Raw genomic sequence first — 16114 nt, forward strand, 5'->3', positions numbered from 1 at the left:
TTTTTTATTTTACTAGGTAATTTATTTTTTGTTATATGTACAAAATTATAGGAAGGTAAGAAGGTAAATTCCAGTTTGGGCTACTACAAATATTAGAATGACAGCAAACACCTTGTTTAATAGGCACTAATATTATAAGCAAGAAAATATCTTCAACATGCAAGGTGTGGGATGTAACCTAGTGGTAAAGCACTCCCTTTATGCGCAGTCAGTCTGGGATCAATCCTTCGTCAGTGGGCCCATTGGGGTCTTTTCTCGTTCTAGCCAGTACACCACAACTTTTTCAACATGCAATTGTAGTTGTCCAAAAGGCTTTGTTTGTCGTATACATGTTACAGTGGTACCTAATTCGGGACAGTCCATTTAAATGGTGATGTTTCGATGTTCTCATAGATGTTCAGATAACCAAGGTTGCCAAGTATGTCTATACACTGTTAATTAAAGTTTGTTTTGTTTAACAACACCACTAGAGCACATTGACTTATTAATCATTGTCTGTTGAATGTCAAACATTTGCTAATTTCGACATTAAGTCTTAGAGAGGAAACCTGCTACGTTTTACCATTAGTAGCAAGGGATCTTTTATATGCAACATCTCACACAGGACAGCACATACCATGGCCTTTGATACACCAGTTGTGGTGCACTGGTTGGAATGAGAAATAATGCAATGGGCCCAAGAATGGGGATTGATCCCAAACGAACCGTGCAGAAAGCAAGCACTTTACCACTGAGCTACATCGCACACCTGATATTATAAGCAAGAAAATATCTTCAACATGCCGAGGCCAGCTCTTGTGCCCAGGACAGGCGTGCGCTACAACAGCTTGCTCTGAATGTGCACGTAAAGCCCTATGACCTGACCTGACCTTGAAAATGCAATTTCAGTTGTTCGGAAGGTTCTGTTTGTCATATACATGTTACAGTGGTACCTAATTCGGGACAGCCCCTTTAAATGGTGATGTTTTGATATACTTATAGATGTTCAGATAACCAAGGTTGCCAAGTCTGTCTTTATACTGTATCAAGACAATAATTATATTTATTCCAGCCATCATAAAGTATTTCATTTCAAAGTTCATTGGTCTATAAAACTCAACTTTTGCCAATGAATGTTTCATGAAGAGGCTGAAATGAAAGAACTGTTGGTTTTAATGAGCTTGTCTATATACGGCTTGCAAGTCATTAATTTTATTTTCTGTATGCAGTTGGCCTGGTAGGCTGTCGAGATGAGGTGTTGTTACTTTACTGCTGGTGACGATCATGGTGACTTGGGAACATGGCCATACCATATGGTGAGTAAATATTAAACTCAAATATAACAAAATCTTTTTAAAGAATGATAACATTGAAATTATTGCTTACTAGTCTGCCAGCCTATAGAATATATTATTGTCTAACAATATTATATATATACTCTACCTTCACTTCAAATGATATATATATAGAGGATTCGTCACGAGTATTTTTTAATATGGGAAATATCAACCGAGGCTTCATTAATCTGTATTTGTCGAGGCTCTGCCGAGACAAATACAGATTAACAGGCCGAGGTTGATATTTCCATATTAAAAAATACTCGTGACGAATTCTATTTATCATATCACTGTCAATTTTGTTTATTTTCCACTTAAATGATTAATAAACAAAACCCCAACGCTCGGAAGTAACAATCTGTTATGACGTATGAATACATGTGCATGTCAATCACTCAGCTGATAATCGGTTTGTCAATACGCCTTGAAGTTTATCTATGCTTTCTGAAACTAGGTTAAAAGCGGAAACAAAGATTGTAGCTATTTAAACAATTTAATACTAATTTAACAGTTTTATATATAAACAATGAAATTATAATAAAATAATTGACAATAGCCAAATTTTTCAAAATAACTTTTCGCGGCATTTTGCTGAGTACTACGTCATTGTCAGACATAGGCCTATCTACGTCACTGACCTATTTAAGGGCTTCATCAAGTTCAGTCTGAGTCTGAATCACTGTCGAAAATGATTCTTCGTCGTTTTAGGGGGACAACAGGACTTTTAGGCTGAGCCACATTTATTACGATGTTGCCCCCACTGACATTGCCTCCAAACATGGTGTTCACACCGCCGTAAATATTAATGATCTTTGATTGTTTAGAATTTAAGTGTTGTCGGATATTGAAAATCCATATCGCCTACGTTTCAGTGTTCTTTCGATACTGCTTTGGAAAGAGGTAAGACTGTTCGGTTCGTAATGTCCCCCGTTTTCTTTTCGTACACTGATGTAAAACTTGCACAGAATTACATCGGGTTCTTTGGGGGGGCATTTCATGTATTGGTCTGGACTCATTGATTGATTGTAGATAGTTTTCAAAAATGCACATGTCGTATAGAGCTTTTTTGGCAGTATTCTTATTTTCATTTTCTGTAATGACATTACCAATCATCGTATCATCTACTTCTACAAATCTACGAGTTTTGTTTTTGGGCCTGCCGGATTGTGGCGTCTGCTTCGATGTCCGTGGATCTACCCTATCCCCTGTTTGCACTAACTGTAAACGTTCTGGTGACAATTCAGCTTGATAACTGGACCCGTCAATCATAACTATATAATTACCGGAAGGTAGAGTTGCTTTGATTGTAGCACTTCCTTTTTTATCAATAGTAACGCTATCTCCGACTTCAAAAGACGCCATGTTTGTTTGTCAACAATTTTGACAGGTGAAAATAGTTCTATGTTTTCGGTATATAATTTTCATAATAATGTAATTTGCATACTTATGTTCTAAATATTTGCATACTTATGTCTCAAAATATGTGATTTATGTAATGGGCGTGCCCAATGCTATTCCTTAGTTGTGATATGATAAATATATATATATATTCTTATTATTTTTGTAATGACAAAATCATTATTAAGGAGGCTTGATCATGATCAACATCATGTAGCAAACGAAATCAAGCTCCAAACCTTGACTGACAACTCAATATATTTTTTAATATTCTGGTAAAGACTAAGTTTTTTGCATTTCTTTCATGTAGATTTTACAAAATTCAAGTGACATCCCACAAGTATTTAACAGAACAATTTATTCAAAACACCACCAACATACATACGGCTGTTGGACTGGTAGTCACATTTTTTAACTCGTCCGTCAGAAATGTTTACTCTCATTTGGCGATCGGGCAAATATTTTCTTCACGCCTGTCAACATGACTTGTTTTTTTCTATTATAATTTTTTTTTTTTTTTTTTTTTTAAATCTTAAAAAAAAAAACCTTAATGTGTGCTATAACATATGGTGAAATGATTGTAAAAAAAACTGTTTTGTTTAACGACACCACTAGAGCACATTGATTTATTAATCATCGGCTGTTGGATGTCAAACATTTGGTAATTTTGATATATAGTCTTAAAAAGGAAACTGCTACAGTTTTTCATTAGTAGCAAGGGATCTTTTATATGCATCATCTGTCATGGAACAAAAAATAGCCCCATGGGTCCACCGACAGGGATCAATCCAGAACCAACTACCCATGAAGCGAGCATTTTACCACTGGACTATGTCCTGCCCCTTTTACTATAATTAAATAAAGAAAGACCATTTAAACTATTTTTTTCAGATCTACAAGACCATTTCCAACCAAATTTCATAGGAAGTTTCCCTTGACCCATGGAGAGATAAGATTGTGAAACAAAATTTTTGGATATCATTTCAATTTTGATTATTAATCTTCATACCGGTATATGTAAAAGTCATTAAATGGTTTATTAAAGTTGTGAATTCCATTAATGTTGGGTTGCCTGTTGGGGTGAATATTACTAGAGTATAGACAAATGCATTTAAACTGTAACTAATCTTCAAAAGCTGTTAATAACATCACTGTGCTAAACAAAAAATCTCAGTGCTCAAAACAGATTTTTTTAAAACCTTTTACGCTCAAATTAATGAGATTTAGAGTCCTGACTAAAAAGAATTCATTCTTTTTCAGGTCAACTTGCAGTTATGTTATGAAGATGCTATCCAACGATGTTTGGACTGAATTGACCCAAACAAAAGTTACTAAGCTTATCCAGCAATTGACTTTGTTTAAAAAAAAAATGTAACAAGTGCAGCATGCTTCTTAAAAAGTGAACCCTGCATATAACAGTGTGCATTTAGCATTCAGCAACAACTGCAGCTTTTCATTATGGATTCCCCTCAAGCAGTTATTGTTGTCGACACTAAGACTGAAACTAGAGTTGCATCCCTAAAAGGAGTTCTGTGCCCCTGAGCATTGTTCAAATCCTCCTGCTCAACACAGTGGTGTGTGGTGTTGAAATATGCGCCTGTGCCGGCTTCACCTACATCCCTCCAATGCTGCTAAAGGTGGGATATTCCGAAGAAAACATGAGTCTCATTCTCGGAATCGGACCTCTGATGGGCTTCGTGTTGAACCCCATCATTGGACGAGCCAGTGACCAGTGTAGAAGTTTTTACGGCCGTCGCCGACCATTTATATTTGGTCTGTCTGCAATGCTTGTCGTATCGCTATACATGATTCCTTTTGGGGAATACTTCATGTCGTTAATATTCGGACGAAATCTGTTCAGCAAGATGCTCGGAGTGTGGAGTTTAACTGCTGGCTCTGTGTTACTGGACTTCACCAGTCAGGCCTGTCTGACCCCCTGTGAAGCCTTGTTAAGTGATGTAACAAAGGACTCTGGCCAGTACGAGCGTGCTTTCACCACATACTCTCTGATGATCAGCCTGGGGGGAGTACTGGGATATTTATTGACAGCGATAGACTGGAATTCCAATCCAGTAGGAGTGTATTTTGGATCGCAAGAGTCTTCCATATTTTCACTGTTAATTGTTATATTTACACTCATGTTGGCATCCACGTTGATGGTTGCGTCTGAAAAACCTATATCCTCCTCTCCTTCCAGTGAATACTTACAAAATCACGTAGCAGCTATCAAAAGTAATTTAGTCAGTATACAGACTGCCGAGTCGGGATACAGCAGTTCCTCATCGGAGGACATCCCTGCCAGTATTCTCGCTAGAGAAACAGCCTCCAGCCACATTGAAACCTCACAGTTCCACAGGCCCACACAGACCCTCCGGATGATGAGAACTAAAGTGAAATTGTTGTTTTCCGGAAGAATCATGTCAGGTATCTGCGGCTTGCTGCGGTTTCTGTCTTTCAGTGTTTTTAGATTGTTACCGAGTCAAGTGAAGGAAATGTTGAATGTGCCAGTAGTGTTACGCAAATTGTGCTTCGCCAACTTCTGCAGCTGGACGGCTGTTATGGGCTTCAACCTATATTTCTCCGACTTTGTGGCCCAGGCTGTGTACATGGGCAGCCCGAATGCTCCTGACGGTTCCGCCAGCGGGAGGCTGTACGACGAAGGTGTTCGTATGGGGAGCTGGGGTCTGCTCTTTCACTGTATCACCTCGGCCAGTTACTCTTTCTTCGTGGAGAAGATGGTCGACAGGTACGACTGTCGCGCGACCTACATATTCGGTATGATATCGTTTGTGGTTGCCATGTCAGGGATGGTCGTTTTCAGGAATGCTGTTTTTGTCAGTCTGATGGCCGCCGCAACGGGTTTTGCTTACGCCACACTGACCACCATACCTTTCATCCTCATCTCCAGATACCACACACATAAAGAGGTAAATTATCAGTTAATGAGTTATGTTCTTCCTAAGAGGATTCTGGGCTTAAAATTAGTGGGGGTGGGGTTTTTTGTCAATGGGTTATTGGCAACATTTTTGATGATCATGTTTGTAATTTATACAGCTAGATAAGCCATACTTTTTTGTGTCAAATAACTATTTACTATAATTCATTTCAGATTTTAAATGTATGCAGTCATGTAATAACGGCAGTGACATACATAGAGGATTCGTTAGGAGTGTTTTTTAATATCGGAAATATTAACATAGTCTATGTTAAATACCAATTAACATCAATTAAAGTTGATATTTTTCACATTAAAAAACACGAGTAGCGAATTCTATTTATCCTAAAACTCTTCTAAAATAACATTTCAATTTCATATTTAGGAAATCACAGTATGGTACTAAAGTTGCCTCCATCGATAATATGACGTCATCACAATTTGTACAAATTAGTTCGACGTCACACATTTAAACTAAATCTTGTGAAAACGTTACACTCAGGTATACAGATCTAGTTGGCTTGTAAGCAAGTGACCCATTGATAGCAACATATTATACCTTAAAGACCTTGCAAATTTGCATATACCTTTGAATTTGCATACCATTATTACGCGGGTTAATATTCTAAATTATCACATGGGTTTATGACATGGATATTATGGTAAGTTATAGGATAAATGGAGGATATTAAAACAGGTTGCCAGTTATTATCATGTTGATGTCCCAAGTGAAATTATCATTATCAATAGACTACTTTCACATTCCTATTGCGCATGTGTGCGAAGAGTAATGTCCCTTGACGAAATAGTCTCTATCACGGCTAATAACAAATTGGGGGGGTGACAGACAGGTTTTTATGGGCGACTTGAGTAGCTTCGCAGAAGATGTTAAACTGTGGCAACTAACATGTACATATTTCGAATTAGATGCTATAATGGCCGAGAAAAACGGTCCGCTGAACTTTACAGCGGAATGGTTCAAATTAAAAAGCAGTGCAACAACTTGGACAAAGTCTCTGCGACTTGTATCCGAGGGTTTTCATAATGCCAGATTAAAAGACTATCTCATAAAAAGTATAAACAAAACATTTGACAGATTCCATAGGTTATGGCATCGACAGGTTATGGCATCAATCGATACATATATTTGAGAGAGAGAGAGAGAGAGAGAGAGAGAGAGAGAGAGAGAGAGAGAGAGAGAGAGAGAGAGAGAGAGAGGAGAGAGGAGAGAGAGGAGAGAGAGAGAGAGAGAGAGGTGTCTATCTAATTGGGAAAAGTAAAAAAAAGAAGAGATTTTATGCTGTTACATGTATATCCATAAAGTGGGAATTTAAAAAAGGGGGATTTGGGGGGGGGGGGGGTGAAGGTAGGTGCCGTTCTGTTTACCCATACACACATTTTTATACAGTGTCAACACGAACGCATTGAGTATTATACAAAATATATTTATTTTCTTTACTGTTAATGTGTTTTCCACCATATCTAAGTATATAAAATAGTAGACGGACCTGTGTAGGAACGTCCTGTACAGAGCCGTCATCACTCTATATATATTTATATATCATTATATATATAAAATATCATTATTATTATTATTATTTATGGAGTGTGTGTTATTTCTTTTACGTTCATCAGGGTATGAACAAAATAAATCATCCGTAAACTGTGTGAATCGGCGAAGCTCTGACTAATATATTTTTTATATATTTACACACGCAAACATTATACATTGTATATTTTATTGAGTATAATCCGAAATATACATATATTTTCTTTATATACAAAATATATATTTATTTTCTTTACTGTTAATGTGTTTTCCACCATATCTAAGTATACTAGACTGCCCTGTGTAGGAACGTCCTGTACAGAACCGGTACGGTTTTGGTCCCTTATCACTAAAGCCTTATGCGTTCACTGGCTTCCCTCCTACAAAATGTGCCGAACAAACCCTCGTACTTGCAGTAACATTAAAATCGTTTTCTACGTGAAACGATTACCCACAAATGTTTCCGATATCCATTTTCTGGATATCGATGGAAGGGTAACGAATTTCCCGGCGATTGGAACAGTTAATAATTGAACAATGGTCATGGCCTCCCATTGCTTTTGCCCCCCAATTTGCAGATAGGTCTATTTTGGCGAGATCACGGTTTGCGTCCTCGAGTAACTCCGCAACGGGCACATGCTCAGTGGAATGAGAAAGAAGTCTATTGAACAAATAATTTCATGTGGTATTTGATGATAAAAATTAGTATCGAATTTGTTAAACCACTGCTTACCTAGCATGTTTTAATTTTGTTTTTCCAGTTATACTTTTTCGATGTCTCCACTTCAACAGGGACTAATATGTCTGCAACTGCAGAGCGTGGTATTGGGACTGACATGGGCATTCTCGACAGTGCTTACTTCCTCTCACAGGTCATACTGACTGCCATCATGGGCTACATCGTGCACCTGACGGGGACCGTACTCACGTACATGGTGTCCGCGGGGGCCATGGGCATACTGGCGTGCTTCTTCATACAGGATATCGTGGTTAGCAAACATGACATAGCTCTTCTCAAACACAGCAGCAGCAGCAGCAGCAGCAATCACAGAACTGCGAGTTGACCCAGCTTGTGAGGTCTATAGTCATCAGTGTACAGTGTACAGACACTACTTATATATTCAGCAATTAACAGTTAATTTTCACACTAAGCAAAGCAGGACTTGTCTGTAATTAAAGTGGCATTGTCATGCTTGAAGTGACATGAATATTAAACAATGTACAGGGTTAATTTGCAGTAATAAACAACATACAGGGTTATTAAATTGTAGTAATAAGCATGTACAGGGTCACTTTGCAGTAATAAGCGACATACAGGGTTATAAAATTGTAGTAATAAGCATCGTACAGCGTTAATTTGCAGTAATAAGCAACATACAGGCTTATAAAATTGTAGTAATAAGCATAGTACAGCGTTAATTTAATAAGCGACATACAGGCTTATAAAATTGTAGTAATAAGCATCGTACAGCGTTAATTTAATAAGCGACATACAGGCTTATAAAATTGTAGTAATAAGCATCGTACAGCGTTAATTTAATAAGCGACATACAGGGTTATAAAATTGTAGTAATAAGCATAGTACAGCGTTAATTTAATAAGCGACATACAGGCTTATAAAATTGTAGTAATAAGCATCGTACAGCGTTAATTTAATAAGCGACATACAGGGTTATAAAATTGTAGTAATTAAGCATCGTACAGCGTTAATTTAATAAGTGACATACAGGCTTATAAAATTGTAGTAATAAGCATCGTACAGCGTTAATTTAATAAGCGACATACAGGGTTATAAAATTGTAGTAATTAAGCATCATACAGCGTTAATTTGCAGTAATAAGCAACATACAGGCTTATAAAATTGTAGTAATAAGCATAGTACAGCGTTAATTTAATAAGCGACATACAGGGTTATAAAATTGTAGTAATAAGCATCGTACAGCGTTAATTTAATAAGCGACATACAGGGTTATAAAATTGTAGTAATAAGCATCGTACAGCATTAATTTAATAAGCGACATACAGGGTTATAAAATTGTAGTAATAAGCATCGTACAGGGTCAGTTTGTGGTGATGAGCAATATATATATATATATATATATATATATATATATATACAGGGTTGATTTGCACAATGTACACGGGTGCTTACTTGAAGTAGCATTATCATAGCTTAGAGGTTTTAGTCGGCAATTTCCGGGGTTAAAATAATCAATTGCTAATGGCAACCACTTCCTGAGAAGACATCTAGAAAATGCCTACTGTAGCTCATGAAATATGTGACAGCAATCAGAAGTGCTGTCACAAAATAGTTGCTGCAAATTGATTGTAATGGCATTCTAAGCATTATTGGGTATTTACTTTTTTATTATCTGTTCTAAATTGGCATAGCAAGATGATTTTAATTTCGAGGTCTGTAAATCTACATATTATTTCAACCATTGGTTAATTTCATTGACAATAAATATGCCTTTATTATAAGTTTTGTTACATTTTAAGGCATATCTTGTTGGACATACAACCCAAATATGTTGTGAGACCTGGAAAGTTAAAGTTACTGCATAAACTTAATATGATAAGGAAGTTTGGCTCCCTTTCTGCTAATCGGAAAGAGTAGCCCATGTAGTGGCGACAGCAGGTTTCCTCTCAAAATATGTGTGGTCCTTAACCATATGTCTGACGCCATATAACCGTAAATAAAATGTGTTGAGTGCGTCGTTAAATAAAACATTTCTTTCTTTCTTTTAATTCCATAGTGCCATACCCAAAAATTTCTTTCTGGTAGAAATACGATATGGAGAAGACTGAAGATATCTTGGAAGCTGATTCTATTAATAATGGATTTAGAATAGTTGAGCTTAAATTTAAGTACATGTAGTTAAATTGGGGGGCGGTGGGGGGGGGGGGGTTGAGGGGGTTGGTATTGGAATATTAAGATCTCATGTTCAACATTTCTCAGATGGTAAGGGTTGTTTTCTTCCATGTTTTATGTTAAAATATATTGCACCCTTCCATGTTTTATCTTACTTACTTAATCCCCTTCGTGCTAAGAAGCACATAAGGCTGTAACCAGAGATCGCAACTGCTGCCTGCCTTGTGCCAGCTTCTCCAGCAGCTCCCAGCTCAGACTGCCCTCTCGGATTTCTTTCTCTACTGTCCTCCTCCATGTTTCTTTCGGTCTTCCTCGTTTCCTTTTTCCAGGAGGGGTCCATCGGAGTGCCACTCTTGGTAGGGCTGTTTGAGGCATTCTGATGGCATGGCCAATCCAGCGCCATCTTCAGCGCTTGATCTCCGATACCAATGACTGTGTGGAGGTTTGTTTATGGAGTTCTTCATTGGTTATGATGTTGGGCCAGAAGATATTCAGAATCCTGCGAAGGCACCAATTTTGAGAGACCTCCATCTTCTGACCGATGGTCTTGGTCATTTTCCAGGATTCTGCTCCATACAGTAGAGTGCTTAAGACAGTGCTTTTAAAAAGGCGTATCTTTGTCTTCTGTTTCATCAGCAGTATAATTTTGGGCTCCATTTTACAAACTTTTATAACAGTATAGAGCAGTGCAGGCATGTGTTTGGGGGAGAGATTCAGACATCAAGACACCCACATGTCTCCATTTCAAAAATGTAGATTTAACCTATGCAATTAGATGGTAATTTGTTAAGAAACATTATTTATTTACATTGAGATTTTTGGCCCCCCCAAAATGTTAAGTAAGTTGGTGTAGGTTTAAAACTTAATATTTTCAGCAGTTTTACGATTATGCATTATTGAGTTCAGTGGCAATTTGTTGGTTTCCTTTTGACACATATGAACTATAGTACTGTATTACATATTTGCTTGTTTTCATCTTTATAGTTGTAAGATGCTGGTTTAAAAGTTTACTAAACTTTGAATTTAAATGTTATGGAATTTTTATATAGAGGATTCGTCACAATTATTTTTTAATATGGAAAATATCAAACCGAGTCTATGTTAATTGTTATTTGTCGATTAACTAGACGAGGTTGATATTGTACATATTAAAAAACACAAGTAGTGAATTCTATTTATCCTATAACACTTATAAAATAACATTTTAATTCAGTTTTTAGTAAATTCACAGTACTAAAGTCGCTGTCATTGTTAATATCACGATTAGCACAAAGTAGTTTGACGTCACGCATTTTAACTAAATCTTTGAAAACTTTACGCTCAGGTACACAGGTCTTGTTGGCTTGTAAGCAAATTACCTATCCACAGCAACACATTACCTAGAGATCTTGCAAATTTGCATACTATTATTAACCAGGTTAATACACTAAAATTATCACATGGGTTTATGACATGGATATCATGGGTAACTTATAGGAGATATATATATATATATATATATATATATATATATATATTATTTATATATTATATATATATATATATATTTATCATATAATATCTTACATTTTCAGTGCAATCAAAGTATGTGATATTTTTCAGATCACATACTTTAAGAATTTGATAACTTTGCAAATTAGATGTAAATTAGTCGAGGTCTCGGCACTAGGTTTATTGACATTTAAGCAAACGTATTTGGGTGACACTCCATGATTGACGTATGCATTCATAGTCATCAAAAAAAAAAAATTCAATGGCAATTTGACACTGAAAGCTGTCCAGCGTTCAGAAAACAAAAAAAGTTAGGCATAACTTTATTTCGATGTAAGGACATCCAAAATGACGTCATTCGAGTTTGACGTCATTTCCATTCAAAAATACACCGCGCCACATATTCTTATGTCATTTGAATATCTAGTAATGGCGGACTGGAATTAAAGTTGCGTGTACAGTTTACAAAAACACGTTGTATTAAGCTTGAGCTTATATGATAAGGAGATTATTACCCTCGTGTATTTCGGTATCGTCAATATCATATATTAGGAATAAAAATAATGTATTATGCTCGCCAGAAATTGCTATTGAAATTTTTGGTTCGAATATTATTAATGCACCTGGATGTGTTTGAAGAAAATCTTGTAATTAAAAAATTGTACCTTTTACAAAATGTGGATTTCAAGTGAAATTATGGTAAGATACGCTATATTTATTGTGATGAAGCCACAACAAGGGTGCGAAAAGTGACTGTGACCTTAGGTCGTTTCCAACTAAATTTAGTAGGAACTTTCTTTGACCCATGGGAGAAACAAAATGATGAATTTGATAGTGTCTGCACTTCCTGAGTCTGGTACCACTAGTTGGGGTTTACACTTTACACAGATGACTGTTTAGGCCCATGGGCTTCTTGTTTATTTTGTGTTTATGTATTTAATTTCATTATATCGGCTAATCATTTAAAATTATATAAAAGTACAACTTGTGAGCAACTGATTTTACATGACTGAAAAAAAACCTGAAGCTTCTCTCTCTCATACTCGTACATTGATCCAATGTTTTAAATGATACTTCATATATATATTTTAATCATATTTACAGAATATTTGTGACATATATTTAAGGGATTTATATAATTTACTATTCTTATGATCTCCTATTTTAAAAAAAATTCTTCTTAGGTTTGTCCACAATTATCCTTGTATGAAATATACTGTTAGTTCTTTGAAATCACTTATATCTGTGGTTGTCTAATGTCATTGTAACTTGTGGACCAGTGCTGTCAACAAATTTAACAACACAACGAAAAAAATAATACAACGTAGTCTTATAATACATACCTACCGGCCTCGGTGGCGTCGTGGCAGGCCATCGGTCTACAGACTGGTAGGTACTGGGTTCGGATCCCAGTCGAGGCATGGGATTTTTAATCCAGATACCGACTCCAAACCCTGAGTGAGTGCTCCGCAAGGCTCAATGGGTAGGTGTAAACCACTTGCACCGACCAGTGATCCATAACTGGTTCAACAAAGGCCATGGTTTGTGCTATCCTGCCTGTGGGAAGCGCAAATAAAAGATCCCTTGCTGCCTGTCGTAAAGAAGAGTAGCCTATGTGGCGACAGCGGGTTTCCTCTAAAAACAGTGTCAGAATGACCATATGTTTGACGTCCAATAGCCGATGATAAGATTAAAAATCAATGTGCTCTAGTGGCGTCGTTAAATAAAACAAACTTTACTTTTATAATACATACCTAACAAAGTTTGTAAATTAGCAAATCAACAGAAATTTAAGCCCATGAAAAATAAATGAATTCACCGTATGTTTTAACGTAAAAAGAAAATTCAAGTTTTTTGTTACCTATCTCTCCAGTCATATTGGACCGTTCATCAATTATGTAACACAAAAGAGGGATGCATTATGAAATGTTATTATGACGGAGGGAGGGGTTATGGAATGAATTAAATAATGTTTTTGGAACATTGTAATTTTTATTGATAAGTAAAATGCAGTTATTTTGTTATTTAACAGATGATATATTAAAATAAAACCAAAGAGAAAATCCAATAATATAGGTCAGATTGTATCATGCTGATAGTAAAATGGGGGTGGGTAGGTGGATGGACTGGTGTTATGTCATTTTTTAGCATGACAAAACATAATATGGGGAGGGGGGGGGGGGTTAAAAGTTGCCAGATTTTACATTAAATAATTATGAACAGCCACTATGCTTAGTTTACATAACCATTTCTATGGTAATGACTAGGGTAAATACTTTATGTAACTAGTGTTGTATACATTATATAACAAATGTGGTAAATTTTATACATATATTTTTAATTACTTATACATGATAATGTTTTTTACAACTGAAAATTAGATAATTTTGGACAAACCAGAAACTTTGTGATTTTTACTCTTTGAACATTTGTAAATATGGAGATATTATTGGTTTGTATTAACAGATTTATTGGCATTATTGTAGGTTTGTTTTCTTTAGTCACCTGCAGCCCTACCCCTTATTAATATTGATATCAAGATCAATAAGGGGTAGGGCTGGAGGTGACTCTAGCTGTTGGTTTGTATGAACAAGGATTTATTGAGTCATTTTGTATTGAAATTTTTTTTATGGTATTCATTATTACATGTAATGGGAATTTTATTTTACATGTTAATGTATATTATTATTATTATTATTATTATTAAGTTTATAAGTATAGTTGACACGGTAATCACTGCAATTGTTAAATATGGTGCATGTGTGTGTTTGTGAAATGGTGGTTTTGAAACTTTTACGAATTATCAATACTTATGGTTGTGGCCAGATATAAATCCCTGGAAACAGACCATAAACGTCTGCTTTGTGATCATAAACTGCAGATCTGTACCCATTAAACATTGTTGGTTTTGTTTTTTAAATGTCATATAATACAGACATGATTGTTTTCCATTACAAAATGGATTTTCGCTTACCGATTTTTATTTTCCGCTAGTTATAATTTTTTACAAGTGGTCATTCGCCTTAGTTTATGGTGCCAGAGAAACTAATTTTGCTGGGATATAGCCAAATATTACAAACTTCTTGATTGTCCCATATTGTGATTGGCTTACGATTTCCAATAGACCAATGATTCGCTGCGTAACAAGTTGGCATACAGTTTGCCTTTTGAAATTTTTTTGTCCCGTGTTGTTATAGCACCCCTCAAACCCCCAACTGGAAAGCCATCTCTCAGTCCGCATTAACATCGCTATGTTCAAGTAAAATCGGGTTTGTTTTGGTAGGGTGCACAATTATGTCTGATTATATACACGTATTGTTCTTGCTCTGAAGGACCTTTTTTTAATCCAAATCCTTTAACATTCTGACTTAGTCCTGTAAGATTGTGTCCTAATCCTTTAAGATTCATCTTAGTCCTGTAAGATTGTGTCCTAATCCTTTAAGATTCATCTTAGTCCTGTAAGATTGTGTCCTGGTCCTTTAAGATTCTTCTTAGTCCTGTAAGATTGTGTCCTAATCCTTTAAGATTCATTTTAGTCCTGTAAGATTGTGTCCTGGTCCTTTAAGATTCTTCTTAGTCCTGTAAGATTGTGTCCTGGTCCTTTAAGATTCTTCTTAGTCCTGTAAGATTGTGTCCTAATCCTTTAAGATTCATCTTAGTCCTGTAAGATTGTGTCCTAATCCTTTAAGATTCATCTTAGTCCTGTAAGATTGTGTCCTGGTCCTTTAAGATTCATCTTAGTCCTGTAAGATTGTGTCCTGGTCCTTTAAGATTCTGTCCTATTCCTTTAAAAATTCGTCTCAGATTGAGTCCTAGTCCTTTAAGAGGGGCGGAACTTCACTCAGTGGTAAAGCTCGCCTGATGAGCAGTCAGTCTGGGATCAATTCCCATCGGTGGGATCATTCTACCTAATGCACCACAACTGGTATATCAAAGGTCGTGGTATGTGCTTTCCTGTCTGTGAGATGGTGCACCTAAAAGGTTTGTTGCTACTAATGGAAAATTGCAGCAGGTTTCCAAATCAGTGTGCTCTAGTGGTGGTGTTAAATAAAACAACCATTTTGTTCGTTCTTTAAAATTCAGATTTCATCCTGCAAGATTCTTTATCCTAAACGTTTTTTCTCATTTCTCGTGTTCCTAGTTTATTTGGCAAATTCCTAGCTGCAATTTTTGTTGTTGCTTGTTTTTTGTTGTTTTGGGGGCGCGACATAGCCCAGTAGTAAAGCACTTGCTTCAGTTGCTTGATGCACAGTCGTTCTGGGATCAATCCCCATTGGTGGGCCCCTTAGACTATCTCTAGTTCTAGCCGGTGCACCACGACTGTTATATCAAAGGTCGTGGTATGTGCTATCCTGTCTGTGGGATGGTGCATATAAAAGATCCCTTGCTACTAATGAAAAAAAAACTAGCGGGTTTCTTCTCTAGGACTATATGTCAAATTACCAAATGTTTGACATCCAATAGCCGATGATGAATAAATCAATGTGGTCTAGCAGTGTCGTTAAACAAAACAAACTCTCTTTTCTTTTTTTAAACTTTTTTAAACACTTTTT

General features: G+C 36.2%; 1 protein-coding gene across 1 annotated transcript; it reads left to right on the forward strand.

Annotated features, from left to right (window-relative positions):
- Positions 1 to 1229: 1229 nt before the first annotated feature.
- On the forward strand, positions 1230 to 11236 carry LOC121381759 (solute carrier family 45 member 3-like). The gene is made up of 4 exons (XM_041511109.1): positions 1230 to 1295; positions 4223 to 5641; positions 7960 to 8187; positions 9955 to 11236. Exons 1-4 carry the CDS (start codon positions 1230 to 1232, stop codon positions 10048 to 10050), a joined length of 1809 nt encoding a protein of 602 aa, XP_041367043.1. The 3' UTR covers positions 10051 to 11236.
- Positions 11237 to 16114: the final 4878 nt, after the last annotated feature.

The sequence above is a fragment of the Gigantopelta aegis genome, chromosome 9, assembly GCF_016097555.1.
Source record: "Gigantopelta aegis isolate Gae_Host chromosome 9, Gae_host_genome, whole genome shotgun sequence".
NCBI lineage: Eukaryota > Metazoa > Mollusca > Gastropoda > Neomphalida > Peltospiridae > Gigantopelta > Gigantopelta aegis.